Source organism: Enhydra lutris, unplaced genomic scaffold (assembly GCF_002288905.1).
Source record: "Enhydra lutris kenyoni isolate GAN:26980312 unplaced genomic scaffold, ASM228890v2 scaffoldscaffold54, whole genome shotgun sequence".
Classification (NCBI taxonomy): Eukaryota; Metazoa; Chordata; class Mammalia; order Carnivora; family Mustelidae; genus Enhydra; species Enhydra lutris.
The window spans coordinates 6485183-6505399 of NW_019154138.1; the positions used below are offsets into that span (position 1 = coordinate 6485183).

Here is a 20217-nt window from a genome sequence, read left to right on the forward strand (position 1 = left end):
TATCAAAAAGTCTAATGGGAAATGTAGGTTTACTAGCAATTAAGTTGCCAAAGTGAAAGTTTTGTTTTGTCTTTATTTTTTGATAAAATTATACCAAGTCAGTTCAATGACACAAGTTACTTCACAATTATCAGAAGCAATGTTTGGCATAATATAGGTCTTTGATGAATACAAGAAAAAAACACAATAGGTTGATTAAATTAATAAATACTGCTTACTTAGTAGATAAAAATCTTTCAGAAACACAAGGTCCCTGGGGACGAAAGTATGTTGTTTCAAAGGTAGGGAACCACTTACTCATTTCAATCTCTTTATTTTATAGCTGAGGTAGCTAACTAAGGCTTAGTGAAGTAAAGAATTTGACCAGAGTCCTTAGTTGAGGGAACCGCCAGTCAAATCCAATCCAAAGAGATCACTTGTTCCTACTCTTCTAGGCTGTCTGCTTCCTTGGAGATATTCCTAATTCTAGCTGTCTTTCCACTCTCAAGTATGCTCTAATACAGTAGTTACTATAAATTGTGACAATTTCTGTTTTCATATTAAGTGCTAAGAAAATACAACAAGTTGCTATCCCAGAAAAATCTTAGATGATGATGATGGTAATAATAATAATAAACACAGGGAGAAAAGAAATGGTGTTTGAGTATGATACAATAATAATAATAATAATAATAATAAAACACAGGGAGAGGGACGCCTGGGTGGCTCAGTTGGTTAAGCAGCTGCCTTCGGCTCAGGTCATGATCCCAGCGTCCTGGGATCGAGTCCCATATCGGGCTCCTTGCTCATCAGGGAGCCTGCTTCTCCCTCTGCCTCTGCCTGCCATTCTGTCTGCCTGTGCTTGCTCTCTCTCCCTCTCTCTCTCTGACAAATAAATAAATAAAATCTTTAAAAAAAAAAAAAAAAACAAAACACAGGGAGAAGAGAAATGGTCTTTGACTATGATACTTTCCACTGGGCAAATTCTTTTTTTTTTTTTTTAAGATTTTATTTATTTATCCGATAGGCAGAGATCACAAGTAGGCTGAGAGGCAGGCAGAGAGAGAGAGGAGGAAGCAGGCTCCCTGCCGAGCAGAGAGCCCAATGCCGGGCTCGATCCCAGGACCCTGGGACCGTGACCTGAGCCAAAGGCAGAGGCTCAACCCACTGAGCCACCCAGGCGCCCCCCCACTAGGCAAATTCTCAAGTTTTAAAAACAGCAGCAAAAGCTCGGTGGATATATTTTTTAAAAATGACAGATCACCTGCCTGTGTAATCATAACGTGTACATGGTTATCCGTGGCCCCATTTACCCTTCCATCCAAGGACCAGATGTGCCCTCTAAATTAGGGGGCTGGATAATCAGACAAATACAAATTGAGGGGCGTTCTGCAAACAACTATCAATGGGCTGGAAATGGGGAACCACTCTGGAATAAAGGAAACCTAAAAGACATGACAATTAAATACAATACATGACCCCTAATTGGATACTAGATGAAAACCAAGCAAAACAAACTAAAACCAGCTATTGGAAAACAAAACAAAACAAAACACCCCTGCTATAAGGGCTACAACTGGGGCATCTGAATATGGACTCTGTGTTAGATGATGCTACTTTATTAAGTGTCTTGAGTATGACAGCCATAGAGTGGTTATGCAGGAGGATGTCTCTGTTCTTAGAAGATAGTTAGAAGTGTACAGAGAGCAAAAGGATACATGTGTCTAACTCTCAGATGGGGGCATGGGAGGAAGGGAGGGAGAAAGGATGGCAAGGAGGGAAAAGTGCTCATGCATGTGCATGCAGAATGCAGAACAGGCTTGTGTCATTCACAAATACACAAAGAGGTGAAAGGTATGTGTGTTCACATGACTATTCTTACAACTTTTCTGTAGGTATGCCATTTTTCAAAATAAAACACTGGGGAAGAACTTAAGAGTGCCAGGAAGTAACCCTGTTGTGTGCCTAGAAGGGAAAGATGGGGCCCCTAGAGCCCAGCTGTTTCTTACACTGACTGCATGGCTGCAGAAGGATTCTCTGTTTTAAGATTTGACAGTCTGTTGTCAACCAAAGGGAACAGGGCAAGTCAGAGTGTCTGGAACATTTATAGGTTAAATTTCCTCCACTGGGATATTATGGAACTTACATGATTTTTAATTAAGAAGGTAAACACCCTAACATTTACTAAAAAAACCACTTAGTACAAACTAGTTACACATTTGGTAAGAGTATAAATATTTTTGGAGTTGAAAAAGCCAATAAAAGGTAAAATCATTCTGATTTTAATGTTCATGTACATATGTTCACTGGTTACTGCTTTGCATTTAATTTAAGACGGCCTTTTTAATAAGCAGAAAATGTGCATTTTTATATTGTTTAAATTTTAATATGGATTTTTGTTCAAAACAACACAGACATTCAGGCTACTTGTAAAGGATACAAGATTTTTTGCTAATGAGGCATTATGTAGAACATATGCAAAAATCACAACTCAGTCTTCCAAAATAGACCACAATAACAGGAAAAAACATGATTTTAATAAAAAAGAACAGCACTGGGCTTTTACTTCAAAGCAATTAAGGGCTTTGGATAACCAAAAGTTTATGTCAAGTTGATGCCAAACCAAACTGGTCTATTAAACACATACTCTGAAGAGTTTCTGTAATATTCTATGAAAAGGCTCTTTGCCATAAATATTGAGCACCGCACTCTGAAGATTACGACTATGTTAGGTTCATGTTTGAGAACAAGGAGCCCAACATCCTGATCAGACTTCTAGAATTTCAAATTTGAAATAATGCATCCGTGAAAGAGAAGTTAAATATGTTTTCCATTTTGTGATTTTTCTTTACAGTAAATTATACCAAGTTTTATATTCTCCCCAGCCTTTTTTTCAACAGTTTTCCATCAGTCTCAAAAATTTGCTGTTACATATAAAATTTTGAGCTATGTGTAAACATACATGAAAAAAAGACTTAAAGACCTTTATTGGAAGTCATTTCTTCAGTTTTCTACAACTGTATTTCAAGGAACAATATGCTATTTACTAAAGGTACCTTTCCTTTCTAAGCAAGTAACATGCGATTTTCAATATTATAAAATCAGTGAGGTAGGATACAAATTGGTTTATTTCTTTGGCCTCTGCAACAGAAGTTCTTTTACCTATAATACTCACTTTCTCTTACTTCTAATTCCTGACAAAAGAGATTGCTATCGAGTGAATAATCCAGCTACCTAAGGAGGGCCTTAGTTTAGTTTTTAAGGTAAACTCGTTGAAGTGTATATGTTGGTGTCTCTTGCTGGTAATATTTATAGGAGAAACCACACATACCTATCTGTCGCTCCATTTCTTCTGCTGTTCTAGTCCTGGATTGAAGGACTTTTGGATCTATCTTTTAATGAACACTGAATATTCCAGTTCCTAGACGATCACATCCCTTTGGAGGAGGCCATGGCCAAAACAGTGTCCATCTAACTCTTTGGGAATTCAAGAAATATAACAGAGAAAGTAATCTCTGATAACCCTGTCCTTAGCCATGGAGTAAAGGTGATGAGGTAGGCTCTAAGCTTGGGCTTGGTCTAAGCATAGAATTTTTATATTTAGGTAATATCTTAAATATGGCTGTTAGTAATTTATTAAGGTCATATTGAGTTTTGGGGTCTGGTCCTGTCCCATTGTTTCTCAGAAGGAATTGTGTCTTGGTTTTCCAAGACCAAGTCTAATCAGTCCTTCTTCCTATGGGAACAGAGACTCTTAGGTATTCAAGCTGGTTCAAAGACAGGCTTCAAATTGTATTGCCTAATATAATTCTCAAAAATATTCATGTTTCTTTTGCCTTGCTCTTAGAAGGATATATAAATATCACTAAATATACAGGATTTCATTATATAATTTAATTTTATATATAATCAGAGAGAATACTAATCTTTTGAATCTTTGAAATATAAAGCTTCTTATATTTTCAGCCCATTTTATTGTTCTTTTTAAAAATTTTTTTATTTTTTAAGATTTTATATATATTTATTTGACAGAGAGATCACAAGCAGGCAGAAAGGCAGGCGGAGAGAGGGGGGAAGCAGGCTCCCCATCGAGCAGAGAGCCCGATGCAGGGCTCGATCCCAGGACCCCGAGATCATGACCTGAGTCGAAGGCAGAGGCCTAAACCACTGAGCCACCCAGGCGCCGCTCATTTTATTGTTCTTAAAACAAGTCTCATATGATGAATCTTTTCCTAGTTTTTTCAAACATTACCACGGCAGGTTAGTTTGTTAAAGGAGGATTAAACTCTGAATCCGAAATGAGAAACTAGAAAATCATACTGGTTTTTCTACATGAGAACTTAGCCACATAGGCATCATATCATATACACTGGAGAGAGGAAAAACAAATAGAGGATCTAGGTCTGGTTTAAATAACATTAAGAGAGAAATAAGAGACATAAGAGATGTCAAATGCAATGTGTAGACCTCATTTGAATTCCATTTTAAACAAACAGGAGAAGATGCGTTCAGGGAATTCTGAATATAGACTGGTTATTAGAGGGTATCAAGGAACTGCGGTTAATTTTGTGTGATAATGGCATGGTGTTACATTAAAAAAAAATGCCTATCAGAGATATATACCGCAGTATTCCTGGGAGAGATGACATCTTATATGCTTGGGGCTAATTAATTGAAGAAAATAAAGATGAAGGGAAGTGAAACAAGATTGGGAACATGTTAATGATTGTTTAAGCAAAGTGCTGGATACCTAGCCATTTAATGTGCCACTCCCTCTACTTCTGGGTATCCTTGGTCCAAGAAAACAAATAGAAGGGAAACAAAGGGAAAGAAAAAAAGAAAAAAGGAAGGAATGGGAGAATCATTTGAGGAAGAATATGGTAAGAAGATAAAGTCTTGTTGGAAACACAGTGTGGAAGTATAAAACAGGGGAGATGTTTTAGGAACCAAAAGTATTAGGAAGCAAAAACGACACGAGGAGGATGGGAAAGAATCCAGTACATCAAAAATGAAGAGGTAGCAAGGAGACCGCTGAAGGGCCCCCTCGGCACCCACAATAATCAACAGAATTTGAGGCAAATTTTAATATTAGGAGAGATAACAAACACCTTTTGGGGACTAAAAATACTGGTAACATGTTATGGAATTTGTTTAACTTTGAAAAAAAAATTACATGAGGCTGGACTCATTCGCAAGATGTGTCAACAGCACGGTCCTTGTCATGTATATTTCCCTTGGAAGGTGCAACCAAATGGCATCAGAACTTCCTACAGTTATGATAAGTGAAACAAATGGACAAATGAGTGGGGGAAACAAGAGGAGGCAGAGTAGGATGGGGAAAATGCCCTTTCCCCTGAGCTGTTGAGAGCAGTTAGTAGGTCTAGAGGAGGCTTATATGAGGAATGTTAAGTGAAAACATGATTTTTTAAAATAGACAAGACTTACCCTTCTATGGCACATGATAAAGTATTTTAAACTAATTTTGACCTTATCAAAGTGATATTTCTGTTTTAACATACCTTTGATCTGTAGCCTGCTGTTCTCGAAGCTGAAGAAGAGATAACTCAATTTCATTTTCTTTTCTTCTCAACTGAGTTTTCAGGATCTCAGCCAAGTGCTCTAACTCTTCTATCTGGCCTCTCTGTGACTGAATAACATTTTCTCTGAAATAAAGAACCTTTACAAGAATTTGTAGGTTGAGGAAAAACCTGCAATATTCAAGATCAGTATAAAGAAAGTTCTTCATAATAAAGAGCAAGTAGAAGTTAAACATTTTTAGCTTAAGTGCCTCTGCATATAGTGAATAGCAGATTAAATGGGACGATGTAGAAGTGCATATGGAATTATTCAAAATACTGCTTTTTTATACAATAATGTCTTAGATGATAACCTGGACTTCAGTTCAATTCAATTCAATTCAGTATTTATTGGTTACCTACTACGTACTCCAGAATTTGCCCATTTTCAGATAATTTATACACTTTTGGTTTTTCCTGTGTACATCTGCCTAGACCGCGCAATTTAACACTTTAGAGAGAGCAAGGATTTGCAAAACGTAACAGAGGTTTTTTTTGCTTGTATTTATTTATCTCTACCACGTCTGGCAGCATCCCAGTGTAATGAGCCTCAGAAAACTCCTATGAACCCTGTTTTTTCAGCTGATTAGCAGGGAACAAGATTGGGTTTAGCCTTTTGGTTTTATTCCTTTGCAGACTAGTTATTGCTGTAACTGGTATTTAAAATATTCAGAGGCGCCAGGGTGGCTCAGTTGGTTAAGCAACTCCCTTCACTGTCTCAGGCCCTGATCCCAGGATGCTGGGATCAAACCCCATGTCAGGCTCCTTGCTCAGCAGGGAGCTTGCTTCTCCCTCTCCCTCTGCCTGCTACTCTGCCAGCTTGTGCTTTCTCTCTGTCAAGAAACTAAATAAAATAAAGATAAAAATAAAATATTCAAAAGAAGTAACCTGAAGTCTTTATTATTCTTAAGCAACCGTCTAAAGCATGATGCTATTTCATGTTTTCTTTCCTCATTCAGAATTGTTACTTTTTGATGATCCAGGTGAAGGCCTGTAGGTAAGGTGGAACCTTATCTTCATTTGTGTGATTCACAGACACTCAAACCATGAGGCTTTGATTAACTGGGAAAGTAAGCTAAATGTGGCAGAAGTAACTTTTGAAACCATAGTATGATGAAGAATGCAGTACCACAGAATCACAGTGAAACAAAATCTGAAATCCATATGTATTTGATAACTCCAAACTTTTAAGCCACTCCCTCTAATTCTCTCTCTCTCTTTTTTTTTTAACTGCAAAAAGGCTAATTAATTCAGGATCTAAAAAAAAAAAATTACCTGTAATTTTTCTGAGAATGGAAATGTTGCCCCTAAAGCTTACACTATTCTAAATGACTGGGCTTTATGCCATTCGTTTGGGGAGAAAATTATAATATAGAGGACTATTCTGTGAACCTCTCCACTGATGTAGTTGGTTAAGTTGTTCATTTTCCTCATTTTATTGGAAACATGTTATATAATATCTGTTCTTACCCCACAGATCTAGATATATTTAGTGGAGCAAATTATTTGTACATAAACAAATTGTGTTTAAAATAAAGAAAAAGGGAGGGATCAAAAAAGACATGATCAATAAACAAAGTTCTAAAATGACCACAAAAAGAATACATACAAATTTCTTATTTCTCCTTTGGCTTCTTCAAGTAAATTGTTGCCATATTTTGTAAGCATGGGTTGTAGAGTTTCTGCTACGTCGACATCTTGGAATCTAATACCTAAAAGTCAATCAGTAAGATTAGAAAAGTGAAGTTGAGAAAGCGGGACTCTTGATTTGCTATCATGAAGAAATGGGCAATAGAAGAAAATTTCTTAAGTACTGAGAGATATGTGTTCTATAGTACAGAGAATCAGAAATCCATTGCCAAAGGGATTACTGCTGGCATTAAATGTACAGAGCATCAGGTATTGCCCATTAAACAACTTCTATTATGGAAACCAAATGACCTAGAAATAATTTGGTTCAACTTAGATTTAGAGCATCCAAATTTATTTCTGAAAAAACTAAAGTCAGGGTTTTATAATATAAGCTAAAGTATGAAGGAAAAATATTTCAAAATCTTGACTTTTTTTTAGTATTTTTGATATAGTTTTTAAAAGTTTTTTTTTTAGTCATTCACATTCCTTGACCTTACATATTGAACCTTGTCTTCATTTGCGTGAATCACAGATACTGTAAGTGTAAGTCAAAATGTTTCCTATACTTTGGTTTCTTCCATCTCAATAAGAAAATCCCTATTTAAACAAAGGTAATTAAAAAAGGGATTACCAATGAGATTCCTTTAAATAAAACATTTTGCTGCTGCCCTTAAAATATTTTTCTTATAAAAATAGGTGCATTTTTTACAAGTCTACTCCCATTGTTAAAAATGAGACATAATTTTAATTACATGTTTACATTTACAAAATAAATTACTAGAGCTTAAGGTAGATAAAATATGACAAATAATTCAGATTTCTAATGGAGCATAGTCTCAGATATAAGGTACAGATAAAGTACATTCTTTTAAGAAAGTTTATTTTTAATTAGAATAGAACTATTGTTTGCTGTTTCCAAAATTTTCTCTATTATAGTCCAGGTTAAAGACCAGAAAAGGCTCTGCCTAAAACCATTAAAATAGTTTACTGTGTTAAAATTTGCCAATTTTGGCAGTAATGCTAATTCTTAAGCTTTTCGTACATAAATTATGGAAAAACCAAATATCACTAGCAAAATTTAAAAAAGAATCTACTTATCCTTAAAGTAATCTTAAAACTTACTGTGTACCACACATAGTTGTAAGAATCTTTGTTCTACTGGTTCCTCACTATAAGGATTGTTTCCACATTATAACGATCACATCTCAAACCAGTACTTCCCATTCCTTCTCTTGACCAGGCACATATAGAAAATGGGAGTATGTGTTCAGCAGCTTGGGGGCAAGAATGCCTGTAGGCAGGGCGATTCTAATGTTCTCATCTAGCCACCCTACGCTGTGATACTTCTGACAAGCATGGCGTAACTTCCGGATCCAAAGGTGACGGTCTTGAAGAGACTGTTAAGATTACTAAGGCATCAACCCCGATGATGGTGCCTCAAGTTTACTCAGAAAGGTAATCGCTGACAAAGTATTCATCACTATGTAGTGCTCTGTAAAGCTCTACTCCTTGGACTCTGTACCAAGCCCTGAGAAAGGTCTGAATTACTAAGAGTATATAAACACCAGGAGAAATTTAAACTTTGTAGTCACATTTGAAAGACTGTGCTGCTCTGTGGCTATTCTTTTCTTTTTCCCTACGGGAGGAAACTTCCACCAGACTCTTCCATTCAAACAGCAATTCATAGCAGTACATCAGTTTGTTATGTTAACCTACCATTTGGGCATTGCTTTTTTTTTAGTATAAAAGACCTTACAAGCCGTACAGATCGTCTTGCCCTGCTTCAGTCACAGATGACCCAACAAAGGCTGAGAGAGGGTAAGCAACTTTTGAAAGATAAAATACACTACCGTGGAGTTGCCATCTTTTGACTTTTTTTCTCATCTGGTGTTATCACTCCGTTTTACAGACGGGAAAAACGAGGCTCTGAGAGGTCAAGTGCTCTCTTCCAAGAAGAAAGTTAATTAGCAGCAGGGTATTTTCTAATTTATAATGCATTGTGATTGCTTTGGTTATATCAAAGTCTACTGCCAATCTCACAAGCTAGGCATAGCTGGGCCCTTTCATCTTGCAGCTGCCTCTTGCCTCTGTGGAGGCCTTACTGACTTCAAGGGAACTCTGCCTAAGGAAGAGATAGGGTCAATATTTTGGCTTGGAGAAAAAAATACAAGAAAATTTTCTCCTTTTCGGTCTATATGGCATTTTTTTGTCCTCCTTGATGAATTGAAAGTTTTACATGACTTTTTGTGTCCCTCAAAATGTTGGGTCTTTATGTGAAGCATGTTCCAAATGAACATCAATAGCAGCTACAATTTTATTTCCTTCCCTAGTAGTTGAAATTTAAAAAAAGTTACTGAAACTATTGATTGACTTTTCGCCTCATTATAAATAAAGTTTGTCCATGGGTGGGGAGAATTGGGAATTTTTATTAGAAAGATTCATGTTCTTTCTATATTACGTTTCATCTATGCAACTGAACTGTTGTGTGGGTAGGTTTTAGGTGATTCGCTCTCAAAATGAGGAAAGTGATTGATCGATCTATGATCATTTTTGGAGATGGAGGAGATCTTTATGGTCAGTTGCTTAAATCCTTTTATTTCGCATGGAAGAGGCAAGTTCAGAATCACTAGATGACTTGTCCAAGGTCACCAGGGAGTATGTAGAGGAGCAAGAACACAATTTTTTAAACCCTTAGTCATGTGCGCATTGCACTGTCATGCTGCCTCCACACAATGAGAAATTTAAGCAGTTCTGCAAATTTTATAAGAGGTCTTTTGACAAAGAAATTAAATGTGATTATTCAAAACAAAATATGATTGTAAAAAGCAAACTAGCTGGTTTCCCTATTTGCCTGAGTCAATGTAATTTCTGTCTGTTATACAGAAAACCAACTCAAATTACACTATTTTATATAGTTTCACACGCGTCTCTCATATCAGGATAGATAATTACATTCAATGTTTTACTCAACAAATGGTTCTCATGTTAATATTAACATTTTATCAAAATGCAAGTCAAAAAACTACTTTTCTATTTCTAAAGGTACTTAAAAACATGCGAAATACAGAAATCCTGTGTGTGCGCGTGTGTGTGTAAAACGACCTACTAAAAGACTGACATTTAGGATTTAATATAAGCTTATTTTACCTTTCCTGGGGCATGCTTGTAAGCCTGCATTTTCATGTGCTTTTCTACGCCCAGTGTTAACACGAGACTGCACATAATTGTACGGCGTTTGCCTGTGACCCTGGATTTGAAGTTGCTGTTTGGCTGAAATGAGTCTGTTCTTGAGGACTTCATTCTGTCTTTCAAGCTCATGAACTTTCTCCTGAAGCTGCTCCATCATTTCTTCCATTTCCACATCTCGTCCCAGCCGCTTGGGGCCGCCACCAACCCGCTCATATCTTTTTTTGTCATTAACTAGCCGTATTAACTTGGTGGCCATTCTAGAGAAATAATAAAAAGATGAAAAGGAATGTGAGAAGTCAGCATAAAATGCATTCTGTTGAAAGGAACATAATCACTGTGAGGACTTCAGTGCAGAACCTGAATAATAAATTTCAGGTTTTGATGTAACTATTACTGCCTGTGAAGAATCCTTTGATGATAATTGAAACCACTGGGCAACAATCTGCTTTATAGCACTGACAAATAACAGTTTCCTAAGGCTTATCATTTAAGGTTAGTAAAGAGAGGACACATATTTACTCCATATGTTCCTCAAATGCAATTTTTAACGCATGACCTTATGTAGGAATGCTGTATGCACTTAAATGTAGCTATAGATTGTGGATGTGGTGGGTTAGAGTTGTGAGCCACAGTAAGCTACAACTTTTGAAAAGTGTGTTAAGACTGCAGCATTTAGATGATATGTTTTAGGTGAACTGTTTTCAGGTTCTCTAAGATTAAGACATATTACAAGTACAAAAATGTTAGGATGCATAGGTAGACACAGATAAAGAGCCCGGTGAAAAATTCAGAGAAACCGAAATGGGCCGCTTAGTGCCTGAGAAATGTTCATGTTTAATGGTAGAAAACACTCAGATGCAGAAAGTATTATTTTAATGCTACCTTTAAATTTAGACATAAGTTGTGCTTTTGACATCTTAAGAGTTTATACCTTTCAGTCTTTTAAGTTTTGATAAAAACTGGTTAGACAGAACAAAAGACAGAAAGGGCACATGGGGGTGATGTAATATACACGTACGGAAAACATGCCTGACAGTGAATGGAAAAATCTTGGCAGGACAAGAAAGAAAAGGTGGCTTTGATGAGAGACACAAGTTCAAGACTTTACAAAATTGGTCGCACATCTTCAATAGCTGATTCTAGTTTACAGTGAATCTATTTTTATAAAGAGCCAGACGGAGATTGAAAATAAAAACTCACTTCATTTTTCTTTACACGGGGTTTGCTTTATTTTAGCATGGTTATGGACAGAAGCTTTTACTTAAGAGAACAAAAGTGAAATAAAAAAATCCTTAATGGCTTTGGGATGTCATAGAACAACCCTTTTTTGCCCTAAGCGGAGTCCTCTGTAAAAGCGGTAGTAATACACGTCTATCTACACTTCTGGCTAGTCGGCCTACAGCATGTGGCATCAGGGAGAAATATGCATAACATAATCAGTTAAGATTGTTTTCTCTTTCCCTTGAGGCAAATCCATTAAACATGCTTTATAAGGGATATAGGATAATAAAAACCAAGATCCAAGAGGACCACAAACACCCTAGTAAAATAATCAATGGATTAGTTCCTTTTCTACCTAATCCACAGAATGATATATCATGGGGAAATTTGGGCAGGTATCATAAGCCCAGCAGAGCCACACACTCTATCTAGCTCTTTAATGAGTTAAGAATCCTTACCCCGGCCCCCCCCGATGGTTTAGCCATAGAAATATGGTTGCCGTCTAAATGAGATGTCAACCTAAATATCTGAATCTTTTGTTACAGAGAGACTTTCACGGCGATAGAGATCACATTCAAAAGACAAAGGTTTAATATAAAAAAGTAGTCAACATGTGGAGAATCATAAATGACCCAAATTTTTAAGGAAAGAAAAGTACATCAGTAGAGTGGTTTTAAATTCCTTCAAGGATGTTCCAGGAAACTTTTTGTCAAGAAACAAGATTCTGTTTGTCTAGTAAAAGCAATAATTTTCATTTGTTTGATGTGGTTATTTTGTAGTATTAATGCATTATGTGTGATCTGGTAAAGTTTGAGTGCTAATTTAAAAAGGTGGTTTATCAGATCTACATTTATATGAATGTGATACTAATTACACCTTAAGGCTAAATTTCTTTTTTTTTAAGATTTTTTTTAAGATTTTATTTATTTGACACAAAAAGAGAGAGATCACAAGTAGGCAGAGAGGCAGGCAGAGAGAGAGGAGGAGGCAGGATCCCCGCTGAACAGAGAGCCCGAGGTGGGGCTCAATCCCAGGACCTTGGGATCATGACCTGAGCCAAAGGTAGAGGCTTAACCCACTGAGCCACCCAGGCGCCCCAAGGCTAAATTTCAAAGCAGTTCTGAGGCACCTGGCTGGCTCAGTCAGTAGAGATGCAACTCTTGATCTTGGGGTTGTAAGTTCGAGCCCCATGTTGGGTGCAGAGATTACTTAAAAAAAGGGGGGGGGCGCCTGGGTGGCTCAGTGGGTTAAAGCCTCTGCCTTCGGCTCAGGTCATGATCTCAGAGTCCTGGGATTGAGCCGCACATCTGGCTCTCTGTTCAGCAGGGAGCCTGTTTCCCCCTTTCTCTGCCTGCTGCTCTGCCTACTTGTGACCTCTCTCTGTCAAATAAAAAAATAAAATATTAAAAAAAAAAAAAAAAAAAAAGAGCAGTTCTACATGTTCCTCTAGGTAGTGTCCGTGGTGTGAAATTCAAGGTTTTAGAGCTTTGGGTCACAGTGGTCATTAGATTACTACTCTCAGGGCTAAGTAAAATAACATCCCAGGAGGTTAAATGGCTTGGATGTAATACCATAGGCCGGTGGCAGAGAAATAATAGAACACATGCATACAGCCTGACTCCTAGCCGAGTCCTTTTTTCATTAAACTACATGGCTCATTATTAGGTTGTTTTATATTTTCTGGCTAGGACAAATTACTAATGAGGTCAAGGTTGTGAATTCAATTATTTTACTGACCAATTAGGCTTACAAAGGAAAAAAAATTGTTTAGTGGTCACAGCGTACATTCCTCATTCTGATAGGACATGTGTGTGTTACTGGTCAGAATAGGAATCAGGCAAGTGAGTCACAGGTTTTGAAAAAAGACACTATCATGACTCAAAAATGAACTCAAAGTAAAAGCCCCAAAACACAGCAGGTCAGTGGGTCATGAAAACAAAGTCTACCGAGTAGAACCTGAACTAGAATCACCCCTTTAGGATGCATTCTAAGCCCCCACCCCTGCCTGACCCCCCTATCTTCTTTCTTCCATAGCTATCTCAGTTTTTCATTTAACCTAGAACATGAATATGAATACAGGCCTGTTGAAGCTTACAAATGGGAAGGTACGTTTTTGTTTTTAATGCCACACATTCAGAAGATAGTCTAAGTGTTTCTGAACAAGAAGGAATGAAAGACTATCTACTCTTAAGAAGTTATCCCACCAAAAATTTTATGCACACAAATCAGGGGACAATGTTTCTTCAGAAAGAGCAGGGACTCTATGAAATAGAGATTCTAGACTCATTCAAGCAAAGTTAAATATGTTCCAGATATTTGAAGTGATGTTTTCATTAGTAAACTCCAAACCTTAATGGAACATGCATTCTAACAAGTCAGAATAGCTAATTACTTTTTCAAAATTTCATTTTAAACTAAGGCATTTAAAAAACAGATGCTTTGGCCATTTGCTTATTAAACTATAAGTATTAAACCAGAAGTTATTTATAGACATGCTATACTCATGGCACTCTTCGCTATTAGATCTTTCTTTCAAATAGCAACTTCAGACATAATAAACACTCATCATCTTTTTGGTTTATTATTCTAGTTTGTAAGATTTTCCATTTTTAAAAATTGTATTTATTTACAACCTGCCTTGTTCCAAAAAAGATTCCAGGTGGAGTTTTCAATTAAGTTTGTAAAAAAGCATATCCTCTAAACTTTACAGTGTCAGGAGAAAAAGCTAAAAGCTTTTTATCATAACCTTTTAATTTTATCCTCTTGCTTGCGGGCATGCTGTTTAAGCAAAATGTTCTCATCATGCAGACGCAAAAATCTGTCTTCCAGTTCCTCACGACTGATACGTGACACTGCCTGGCGAGACCTCATTGTCCGTGTTGTTGAAGTTTCTGTAAAAATGCCAAGGTAATTAATAGTGGGATTACTTAAAATAGTCTCTAAAAATTGTAACTGTTGATATTAATATAATCTCCGATGCACTCATCTCTTTTACTTTGTGACCCACAAATAAGATTGTTTTAGAAAATGTTATAGCATTGTTTATATCACCAATCAGAGAGGAGAATAATAATCTTTTCTATTAAAAGTTTACATGCAATATTAAGGATTTGAGTAATAACAATATCCATTCAAAATGGTATTTAAATAACCATTCTTTAAGAATGTAAGAGGGAAGTCTGATTCAATAAGACCTTTCAACTTATATGCTCAATGTTGAAAAAAATAAATTAGAAGTCAGATTATCTAAAAGCTTTTTTTTTTTTTTACAGAGGTAAGAGTTTTTTTTTTTAATTTTTTTTTTTAAGATTTTATTTATTTATTTGACAGAAATTACAAGTAGGCAGAGAGGCAGGCAGAGAGAGAGGAGGAAGCAGGCTCCCTGCTGAGCAGAGAGCCCGATGTGGGGCTCGATCCCAGGACTCTGAGACCAAGGCAGAGGCTTTAACCCACTGAGCCAGCCAGGTGCCCCCAGAGGTAAGAGTTTTAACAATAATTTGGTGAACATAAGATATTTTTCAGACCTATGTATGGGTTCTGGGTTCTAGAAAATAAACTGTAAAATTTGCAAGTACAAACAACAAACCTTCACAAATCATTTATAAACTTTCTTAAGTATTTTTAAAGGACTTTCATACCTTTTAGCCTGTGTATATGATTTTTTACATATGCTTAAATTTAGTATTTTCCATGTCACTAATTTGCAATCATCATCCAAAAGAATCAACAAATGGACAAAGGTTAAATCCCCTATGGTGGGTTACTGAGGGCAAGAATTTAACTTAAGGTAGTGAATTCGAATAAACAGCTTTACACAATTAACATTTATTTGTATGTGAATACCTGGTACTCCACCAAAGATCTAAAGCAAAGCTAATACATACTTTTTACTTTCAAAAATAAAATCTGTATAGTCAAATTTATCATTTTCAATGAACAACGCATTGACCACCTTTCTGTGGTAGTTCAAGGTTGCCAGTTGAATTGTTCTAATTAACGGGGGTAGTAAGACACCTTAGTGGAATATATTTTATAAAACAGCCGTCTTAATGACAAATGCAGTAGCATGACAGCAGAACTGACACGTTGTATACACAAACAAAAACACAGCTCTACACTCTAATTGTTCCTCAAAGCAGTGTTTCTCATTCTCAATTTGAAAGTGATATTTTAGCTCTAGGGTAACCACTAAGTGATTAAAGGATAAAGGAAACCTTTAATGTATATTAATTTGATAAAATAAAGTCAGTATCACTTGGATAAACAAACCATTTTGAGATACTCTACTTGAAAGGCAAAAAGTTTTAAATACGGCATTTCCTCCCCTATAAAATTTAAACATAAAGAAAAATTTTAATGGTGAATGTGATTTAAACCAGGCAATTCGGTTTGGAGAGGCTTGATACTCTCTGTGTAGTTTCTACTCATGTGTGGAATTTTAAAAAGATGATTTATAACAATTCTTTATCAGAACAGAGGGGGATTTTACATTTTCTATGAGCTGTTGATAATTGATGCATGCAGTAAAATACCATATGTTGTTCTAAACTCTCCATGTTCCTGTTTAGTCCAATCAAGAGCTATATAGTTACTTAAATGGCTTCGTTTGTAAGGATATCAGAAATACTTTAAATTAAAAGAAAAGAAGTTACTGATCAAAGTTCATAACGATAATAAATAACAGCTGGCCATACCTTGTAACCCTCCCATTCCAGAGAGGTTTAGACCTATATCTTTCACAGGCAGGTCTCCTGCCGTCTCATCAGTGGGACGAGACATGGCCTGTCTGTGGAGAAAAGAAAATTCAAATAAAATCCTTCCAACATATAATGTTAACTATGCAATGGAAAGAACCAAATAAAATGAATAAAGCATTATGATTCTAACAGACATCTATTGCCCACATGTGCTGCTTGAAGAAGGGGAAAGCTTCTCTTTTAAAAGTAATACTACATTCAATCAGTGTTCCTTTCAACAATAAATTTCCTATAGTTTAAGTATATAGTTTCCTATAGTTTCCTTAAGAAATGAGGTAAGATTATCATTCTTCCTTCTTTTTTAATTTCTTGATCTGAACAAAAACAATTACCCCAAATTTAAGAAACACTTCCTCTCCATCCCCCACTCCCTTCTATCCCCCAAAGCAAGTAGGTATCTTGGAAAAAACCTAGTCGAAAAACCTGATTCAAATGCTTGTTCTATTATTTACAGCTAGTCAAGTCACCTAATCTCGCTGAGTTTCAGTTCCTTAATTTTATTTTTTTTTGAAAAAGTCATTTTACTTTTCATATATACACACACACACATATATTATTTTTTATTTTTATTTTATTTTTAAAGATTTTATTTATTTGACAGACAGAGATCACAAGTAGGCAGAGAGCCAGGCAGAGAGAGAGAGGGGGAAGCAGGCTCCCCACTGAGCAGGGAGCTGTTGAGGGGCTCGATCTCAGGACCCCAAGATCATGACCTGAGCTGAAGGCAGAGGCTTAACCCACTGAGCCACCCAGGCGCCCCTATATATTTTTTTTTAAAGTAAACTCTACCCCCAACACAAACTCGTGGCCCCGAGATCAAAAGTCACGTGCTTTACTGAAAACTGAGCCAGCCAGTTGCCACAGTTCCTTAACTTTAAAAAAATGGAGAAGAGGTATCTTATAGAGTTATTCTAAGAGTGAGAGGGTAAATCAAGAGCAGTTAGCCCATTTGCCTGGGATGTCAGTATTACTTGAATATTAATTTTTAACTTGGTGTACAAATGAGTGGGTAGGCCCCAGTTTTGTGAAAGATGTTTCATAAATTGACCAGTTGAATTTGTTTTTGTTCTGTCCTTTCTTTGTTGCCATGAGGCCTAGTCCCAGGGCTTCCTACCTCAACATACAATCTGTCCAGTTAATTCTGGCATCTTTACAGTTTCTATTCTTCAGAGATGCACCACAGTAACTCAAGTTTTGGACGCGGATATAAATGGTCTGTGCATGTCTAGGATATGGGAAAAAAAAGACTTTATATTTTATTTCAAACCACCCCAAGAGCCAAATGCAAACAAAGTGAAGGTGCCCTAAGGCAGAGCTTCTCAATCTCTAGAATGTTGGGCCTAGAACGTAAAGTCCAAGAGAATACCCAGCTTATTTGCCTTCTGCACCTCTGTATGGTATTCTCAGAGGCCAACACAGAGCTTGGCACATAGCAGGCATTCGCTAAATAGTTGCTGAATGAATGGAATCCATGGAGCTTGAGGGTCTGTAGACCCAAGAGATGGTTTATAACATCTTGTATGCGTCTACGTGTATATGCAATATCTTTAGGAAAAGGGCTCCTAACCTTTATTATAACTCGTCAAAGCTGGAGAACCACTGCATTCAGTTGTGGCATTAAACAACGAACAGACATATACTTGAGAGATCACCTCCTACTTCTTTTGGCAACACTGCTACAGGAACGATCAGTTTTGGGAACCAAAGCATCAAGCAGTTTAAACACAGGACACTTGTGAAAATGGTAACTCCGCCATGATAGAGTTACAGTAGCTTTCATAATAATGGTAGTGGGATTAACATTTACTGAATGCTTACTAAAATGTGCCAGGGTCTCTTCTAAGTGCTCCGTTAATGTGCATTAATCAAGTATCTCACAATATCCCTATGAGGTTGTTACTCAAATGATTCCTACTTTACAAATGAAAAAAAAGAAACAAAAACAAAAAAACCAAGAGGCAGCTTTGGTAACTTGTCCAAGGTCACACATTTAAGTAGGGGTTGTCTGGTCATATTTTTGATTGTCTTGACTGGGAAGGTGGAAGGCAGTGTTACTGGCATCTAGAGGCCAGAGACGATGTTAAATGTCCTGCAGTGCACAGGAACCACAACAAAGAATTATGTGGCCCCAAATGTTAAGAGCGCCGAGATAAACAAACCCTGTGCAATGCTGTTACGTATCTTCGACATCAACTAATGTTATCCCTCCTTGCTCACCATGCTCACTCAACATTCCTTTAGGTTCCTCAAAGCCCTGGTACCCTCGTCTTGCTCAAAGCCTTTGCATCAGCTGGCTCCTCATTCTTTGGGATTCAGCTCAAATGTCACTTCCTCAGAGATGCTTTCCCTGATCACCCTCTGTCAGAGTACTCTTCCTCCCAAAGTCATCACTGTTTATTTCCGTCGTAACAATCATCATTACCTAAAATTTCTTATTTGTTCACTAGCTCATTTCTACTTCGTCTCCACTAATAAGGTATAAGCATCTCGGGACGGGTATCAGTCCTATTCACAGCGGTAGGAAACAGTGTCTGGGGCAAGGCGGGCACCGAGATTAATATTTACTTCATGATTAAATGAATACCTGGCATTGAGACTAACACAGTAAACAGGAACTCCGTCTTTATGTAGTTAATAGGCTATGGGGGTAACCAGACGATGAACAAATAATTATAAATAATTAAGCAAACAATAGGCCATTCAGGAGGCTTAAGGGTCTACCAACCAACCCTTCAACCAGGGCTAATGAAAGAACTGTGTTTATGTGCCCTTCTACTTGAGGTACTTGTATAGGCACGGCAATGATCAACTCTCATCACCTAGGATTTCAGGGTAGGATGTAAAATTTCAAACCGGTGCTGGGCGTGGGGATAATGAGCGGGCTGTGATTCAGGCCTGGGTATGTGGTGTCTCGTGTCGGCCTGCTTTTCACGCAAGCAGAACTCTAAGGCCTTCTCTAGGACATAGGGCAGACCCCAGGACCCCGACCCGTGCTGCACGTAGAGGGTGGGCCACCTCCGCCCCCCTCGACTCCCCCAGAGTACTCACCGTCACTCTCTCCCCGCGGCTAGCTACCGTTGCTATAGCGCCGACGGCGTGTTGGGCGCCTGGCGGAGAGGAGCACGGGAAAAACATGGCAGGCTCCGTTGCCTCCTGGGAAATGTAGTTTTGCTCCTGCTCTAACCCGCCCGCTCGCTGCGTAGATTTCGGCCCTGGGAAATTCTCGTGCCCCAAACCCCGAGGCGCTCTCGAGCTTCGCCGCCTTGCATCTTGGGAATGGTAGTTCTCGTGGATCTGACGGCGAACGGCGCTGGGCGGGAGCAGGATGCCGAGAGAACTACAAGCAGGAGGCGGGGTCAAGGGAGAGGGATCTACGCGGCTAGCAGTGGCGAAGACGGCTGTAGCGGCAGCATGAAGCGGACCCCGACCGCCGAGGAACGAGAGCGCGAAGCTAAGGTATGTCGGCCTCTCAGCGGTCTGGGATCTTTCGTGTCCTTGCAGCTAGGGGCCGGGAGCCGGAAGGGCTTGGTTGCATGGCCAGCGGACTCACAGTCTTAAGCCAAGGGATGACAGGGCCTTGTCAGTAAGGGAACCAGAGACATTGGGGGATACACATTCATGCTGGTCAGGATGCGGGCCTAGTCGTGTTGGATCTGCTCACCGGTGAGAATCACGACACCCATTTCCTTTCCCTGCTTTTCTTGGTCTTTGTAGCTACCCTGATGCCTCAGTTTACCGGACTGTGATCATCACAGTTGTTCTTTCTCTTAGTAATGGTTTTCTAGGACTGAGATTGGTTCAGATGAAGTATCTGTGCGATCAGATGTGTTTGTTGGGAACAGTTGTCTCAGTGGCTGCCTGTT

At 38.0% G+C, this 20217-nt stretch overlaps 2 protein-coding genes across 4 annotated transcripts in view; one reads left to right on the forward strand and one right to left on the reverse strand.

Moving 5' to 3' along the window:
• The window catches only part of LOC111157365 (RPGRIP1 like), a 93963-nt gene extending 74518 nt beyond the window's left edge, over positions 1-19445 (reverse strand). The window contains exons 1-7 of one of the 3 annotated variants that reach the window (XM_022518713.1): positions 18939-18992; positions 17469-17579; positions 16292-16383; positions 14344-14488; positions 10335-10633; positions 7165-7267; positions 5499-5642 (exon numbers count right to left, since the gene is read on the reverse strand). In XM_022518713.1, coding sequence (XP_022374421.1) covers positions 5499-5642; positions 7165-7267; positions 10335-10633; positions 14344-14488; positions 16292-16383; positions 17469-17476 — 791 coding nt within the window. In that variant the 5' untranslated portion in view covers positions 17477-17579; positions 18939-18992. Of the gene's footprint in view, positions 1-5498; positions 5643-7164; positions 7268-10334; positions 10634-14336; positions 14489-16291; positions 16384-17468; positions 17580-18938; positions 18993-19402 lie in introns of those variants that run through there. The other 2 variants (XM_022518714.1, XM_022518715.1) reach the window with 2 other exon arrangements.
• A 185-nt stretch (positions 19446-19630) lies between these two features.
• LOC111157420 (FTO, alpha-ketoglutarate dependent dioxygenase) overlaps positions 19631-20217 on the forward strand; it is a 373490-nt gene continuing 372903 nt past the window's right edge. Inside the window, exon 1 of the mRNA XM_022518805.1 lies at positions 19631-19810. Within this exon, the coding sequence (XP_022374513.1) occupies positions 19631-19810 (180 nt within the window). The remainder of the gene's footprint in view (positions 19811-20217) is intronic.